The sequence below is a fragment of the Chaetura pelagica genome, unplaced genomic scaffold (genome assembly GCF_000747805.2).
Source record: "Chaetura pelagica isolate M959 unplaced genomic scaffold, ChaPel_1.0 scaffold1045, whole genome shotgun sequence".
NCBI classification, from domain to species: Eukaryota; Metazoa; Chordata; class Aves; order Apodiformes; family Apodidae; genus Chaetura; species Chaetura pelagica.
The window spans coordinates 139,641-145,640 of NW_009953420.1; the positions used below are offsets into that span (position 1 = coordinate 139,641).

The window sequence follows — 6,000 nt, forward strand, 5'->3', positions numbered from 1 at the left end:
GCGTAAGAACAGAGTTTCTACCTCCATCTTCTTATCCCTTCCTAGAGCACTGACTATCCCATGCAATGTCAAATACCCTGAACAACAGGTTTTCCTAAATCTCCTAGTTGAAGTGTCTGCATTCCCAACTTCATAAGCATGCTTTTCTTCTTCCTCAGCTACTTCTCACAAATACTCATTGACTATTTTCAGCAGTCCCTTTACAGTCCAGTGATATTCCTCTAGCTAGATCTGGTTCTAGTGGATTTGTAACCTACAGCTCTGCTTTTCATGGCACATTGAGCTTGATGCATAAAGAAAGAAATACACAAATGCAAGATTGGTTATGCCTGGCACAGGGAAAGGAGCAGAGTTCATCCAAAGGCACTGGAGAGGCAGTTATAAAAGCTATCATTCAGTGTAAATAAAGATGTGAGCTGATCACAGCCTCTCAGCTGTAAAACCAGAGTAATAGATACCAACACCCAGTAAAGCCAAAGAGAAAGTTAGAGCTTATTTAGACGTAATCCCGGATTTGAGGCAACAGCTTAGCTGGGGTAGAGTATGAAATGGCTTCTGAACACTGAACTGAGCACCAAAGATTAAAAGAATAGCTTGTGTATGTGCTGAACTAAAATGTTTCTCTTAGGTGTACCCAAACAAACCTGCCAGCAGGATATTTGGGGAAAAAAACCCACACAAGACAAAATAAAAGCAGCAATACACCTTCCCCCAAGGTGTCAGGGGTATCAGACCAATGATGGACAGATGCTCCACTCATGGTAGTTCATTTTTTACTTGTGTATTCTTGTCTAATCAAACTTCACAGCAATTTTCCACAGCAGTGAATAGTTATAAAATACCTGCTTTCTTTCAGTAGGTCTATCTTCCCCAGTCCTGTGATCAGCTAATAAATATCTATTTGCTTTTCATACTTCTATTCTCTGCAACCCCACTCATTTTCTGGCTCCATCTAGGACATCTTCAGTGAATACAGAAATCAAGGCAGACACTAACCTGCTCTGTGAGCCTAGGAAAATCATAATGTTCTCAGATGCTGTTTATTCTGAAAACTGCTGATGGAAACCACTACAGGGAGTTATATTCTTTCTAACTGAGTACCTGTAGTTTTACAGATCTGCTGGTTGCTGTATTAGAACACCCTAAATGCTTCCAGGAGAAAATGTGTATAGGAACATCCCCCCCAGTCCACTGGGGTGGGACTGGTTTGTGCCAAGAATGCACCTAACAGCTTTCATCAGGGCACAGGTTAAAGCTGATATTTATCTCTTGTCCTGTGAAATCTGCTGCCTGGTCTTCACTAAGAAAAAAATATGTTCAGGAATCACTTACTTTGCTTCTAATTCCAGAGCAAGTTCTCTGATGTTCAAACCTGTATCTGGCCCTACTTTTCTGCTGGTATCTAAAACCTGATTTTCAAAAATTCTTTCAAATTGGTAATGGCAAAAAGCCAGGGCAGACTTAACAATAGAGTTGCAACCAGAGCAAAACTATTTCTCACTGTCTGATGAGTACAGCACTTCACATGGAATGACTGGTTCAAAGGCGGTAATTAAAGATGAAAGTGATCTGCATGACTGCTACTAATGTGGTGTGCTTGCTTCTGGGTGGAGGAACCAAAAAAGTAGAGGAACAGGCTGTGAGCTGAGCCTTTACTAACCTGTTTGCCCACAGGACTGTATGGAACTAGATATAACAAAACCCATGGCATGACAGAAGCTTTAACAACTGTCATTTTTTTGGAATTAGACTGGGAATTACTTCAGGATTGAGAAAGGTCTTTAATCATACTTCACACCTCTGGGAATGACATGAACATCATTAATTATTTTTTTCTCCTAAGCTGCCACTCCAAACCAAAGAAAGACACCAGGCATCCACAAGCTTCCATCAGAAAATGAGAATATCCACCATAAATGTTAAAATTAAATAATCATAATAAAAATGATATAAGCCTCTCAAGACCAACCAGTGCAAAAATGGTCTGAATATGAGAGCACTGGGACGTGAAGGTGATAATTTTCACTGGGAAACTTAATTCATAGATGCTTAAGCCTAAAGGTAATTCCTAAACTCTGCACCCTCCCAGGTAAGAGACACCACAACCAATAAAGACACTGTGATTCAAACTGGTTGTGAAATGAAACTTTGACTCTGTCTCTTATAAAAGTCTCATGCATCCTCACTTGCTATTTTTGAACTATTACAAACGCTAATAATTGACCATCAGACAAAAAATAAACTGCTTAGGCAAAGCTGTTAAAACTAAATAGTGACTTTATAAACTGCTTGATGTCTAATTTTGTTTGCACTTATCCCAAAACCAAGCTGCTTGGGAGTACTTTAGCAGTGGTCTTCAACCTTTGACAGGAAACTGCTGCAGTGGCTAGAAAAATCAGACCTCCTGTCAATGGGCTGAAATGGGTTATACAGGAATTACCCTCCCCTGCAAAATGTTCAGGGAAACACAGATTTAAAAAAAGGTTAAGAAAACAACTGATACAGTAGAGACAAGTTAATTTTTCGCAATTAAGAAAACAGATAAAGCCTATTTTCTATTTTCTTCCACAATGTTTTCAGACCTTTGTTGCTACTTGATCCGGGATGCAGTCAATTCTCTCTGCTATTAATATGTTGGGACATTCTGGTGAAAATTCTGTCAGGAAAATAAATGAATAGGTTATTAACAGGATTTTAAAAATATAGGAATAATTTGGTTACCTCTTAATGCAATAACTGTTTCTGCTGGCTGCTTTTCACCATCTTGAAATTCTAAGCACTACTATAGATTTAAATGAGTGGAAATTATTGCTAGTGTGATTTATTTTTACTTTTGAAAAATTGCACACAACTGTTTCAGATAAAGGTAGGACAACTTCACTTTAAAGTTTTTCAGCATATGGGTGACATTGATAATTCTATTTTTTAAGGCATATATGAATCCAGTTCTCAGGAAGTCCTGTAGCTCAATATAAATTGTTTCTTGTGAAAATACATGCCAAATTAAAACTGGAAGGACTTTTCTTTTTCTTAAATGGCACTTGGCTGCTGCTCTCCCAGCTGTTCCTTCCTCTGAAATACCAGACCTTGAATCACAGCATGAGGTAAAAGCACCTTAAAGCTCCATTAAGATGCTTCATTAGATTTCACGTTCTTGGGAACTTAAGCTGATGAAAGGGTACCCAGTGGTAGCAGGAAAAACTATAGGTTTTTATGGTTTTAATGTATGTTCCACACAATTTGGTTGCTCCCACATAGTCTTCCTGATGCTTTTTTTTTTTTTTTTTTTTTTTTGTGTTTTTTAATGTTCAAAACTTTTGAAATCATATCAGCTCTGTGTTTATAAAATAAGTGCAGGGATAAAAGTGGTTGTTTTTTCATGACAATAAATCCCGAGTCAAACTATTTATTATATTTGTAACTGGTAATTTGTGTTATCTGCAGGAAGGATTGACCATAATTCACCTTTGGGTAATGATAAAAACAGAACAGTAGCACTAAGAGTCAGTTCTTTACAGTGCTTTTTAAAATAAAAAATAAAAAAAAAATTATATATATATATAACAGCTCTAACAGTGATTTAGTTTTTTTCTCACTTGAATGTCCATGTTCTTGAAAAATCTAAATCAAATAGTGAAGGAAATGATGCCAACAATTAGTTCCTGAAGCTCTATAACATTTACAATAGTCCCAGTAAGCAAAGCTGAGCATGTTTTTGCCCTGGTCCTGAGAGCAGCAATGGGAAGCACTTACCCTTAGGTTTCACTCCAGATTGTCCTGATGCTAAAAGCCCTATGAGGACACAGGCCACAGCAGACACCAGGCAGAAGAGGCCGATGAGGCTGACTTCCAACCCACTGAAATTCTTCTTGCACATCTAGACCCAGAGTAACACACTTAGTATAAAGAAAGCACAAGTAACAGCTTTGAAACTCTGTCAATTCAATTATTAATTTAATGAACAAGCAAAAATTTAGAACTGATTCAGGTTTAAAACCATGGCCTGTAGTCCCAGCATTAAAATAACACACTCCTTAAGGACTATGTGCAGTACATCAGGGTAACTCACACAGCACAGATTACTGCTCTACTACACTAGTGGGCAATCACTGAGATTTTCTTTTTTTATATACACAAAGAGCAAATTTCTCCTGAGATTAACTATGGAGTTTCTTATGTTACTGAAATTCCTGAAATGGAAAAGAAAGAAATCCTCTTCCTCCCCACCCCCCCTTTTAAAAACAAAACAATAAAAACAAAACAAAATAACAATCAAACAAACAAACCTTTTCTCTCCTTCTTTAGAACAAACTATCTCCTTTTCTATAAAGGAGGATGGGGATTTGTTCAAAGCATATTTGACAAAACTTCTAATGAGCTCTGATATCAAGCCCATGACATGTAGGAAAGACACAACGAACAGAGCAAATTACTTATTTATCAAGTGGAAGAATATATCATGTATAAACCCATGTTAGACCTGGTAACTTTTGAAATCACAACTGAACTGAAGGAGAGGATGTAGGTGGAGTCAGTGCCTTAAAATGCTGTGCAAAAGTCCTGGTTTATCCAGTATTGCTTTGCTGTGAGGCGCAGCAGAGCCAGGCGTGCTCAGCCCCGTGCGAACAACAACACGGTGCCATTAACGGTGAACTGTGCCCCAGCAATAAAGCTAATTCAAACTAACCTCCAGCATCCAGATCAATGTACATGGGCAGCAGCTACTGCACTTTCTGTTTGGTTAAGGGCTTTTATCCTTATGAAACAGCCTTAAATACAGAGAATTGGTTCTTTTTAGGTAAATCATGAAACTCTGGGAATCCATGTACATTGCACCAGTGCATCAAAATCACATTCCCATGTTTTAGAGATGACCCAAAGACTGAAAAATACTATAGAAAAAGGGTTTTTTTGGTGTGTGTAAAAACAGTTTAAGTCTACTGTATATTCTTGCCTCCCATTTCTTCCAAGTATAACCCACCACCCAACCTGCACCCCTACTCATGGAAATCCTGTGGCCACAGAAGTGAATGAAGGGTAAAAGCAATACTGGCCCCATCAACGTCCCCAGAAGGGTAAAGCTCATACTTAAGATAATCAAGGGCTTTTCAGCAAGGGGAATAAGAAACAACCTTTTTAAAAAGAGATAGTACAGTTCATATTTTTTTCCATTAGTAGCAAGGTTTGCAGCCATTTTTATTACGTTTATTGGTAATCCCCCAGGGAATATTTTACTTAATGCCTGCAACCACACTGTAAGTCTAAAGGCACACAGCTTAAGGCCTGTTCTTTATGATGAAGGAATGATCTTCCAGCAATTCCACCCCTGAGTTCTCTCAGTCTTTGTCTGAATATATGTTGACTAGGAGTCCTAAAAAGTTATGTTAAATTTCCTGACAACTAGAATTTTATTAAAGTTCTTGTCATCAAGCCTTCCACCCAAACCCCTCCAACTATAATGTTGCATTTCAGTTGTTTCTTTCTCATGGTCTCCCCCAAGAACAGACTGAAAATAAAACTTTATCATTTACAAACTTAAGTTCTATTGAGTGATGTGTACGCAGCAGTGAGGTAAAGATCTCCAGAAACTTGGATTCAGTAAAACAAGTGACATACCTTAAAGTCTCTCTGGTTCCTTCATCTGCTGCTCTTGATTGTAAAGTTCAATTCAAAGCTGATGCTTTATCCTGTGCTGTTATCAGCTCTCAACATTGTTTGCTAAGCCACCTGCCAATGGCAGGCACAGACAGAATCACAGGCAGATTGCAGAAACTCTCTGGACTAATAGTTATTATTGCAGACAAGGAATGTCTGGTTAATTACTAATATTTTGGTTCAATATGACACATCAGATTCTGCATGAGAGAAAAGCAGCCATAAAATGCCAATAAGCTTATCCATGTTGCATACCAAACAGTTTTTATTCTCTTCTTCTTCCACATCTTTGTTACTAGAACCTTCACAAAACCTTCACATTCTTTGTCTATCATTTCTGCTTTA

At 38.0% G+C, this 6,000-nt stretch overlaps 1 protein-coding gene across 1 annotated transcript in view; it reads right to left on the reverse strand.

Annotated features, from left to right (window-relative positions):
• Nucleotides 1-3,877, reverse strand: part of LOC104389475 (maltase-glucoamylase, intestinal-like) — a gene marked incomplete at its 3' end in the record, with an annotated part of 47,275 nt that extends 43,398 nt beyond the window's left edge. The window contains exons 1-2 of the mRNA XM_009998473.1: nt 3,754-3,877; nt 2,583-2,656 (exon numbers count right to left, since the gene is read on the reverse strand). Of these exons, the coding sequence (XP_009996775.1) occupies nt 2,583-2,656; nt 3,754-3,877 (198 nt within the window). The remainder of the gene's footprint in view (nt 1-2,582; nt 2,657-3,753) is intronic.
• Nucleotides 3,878-6,000: the final 2,123 nt, after the last annotated feature.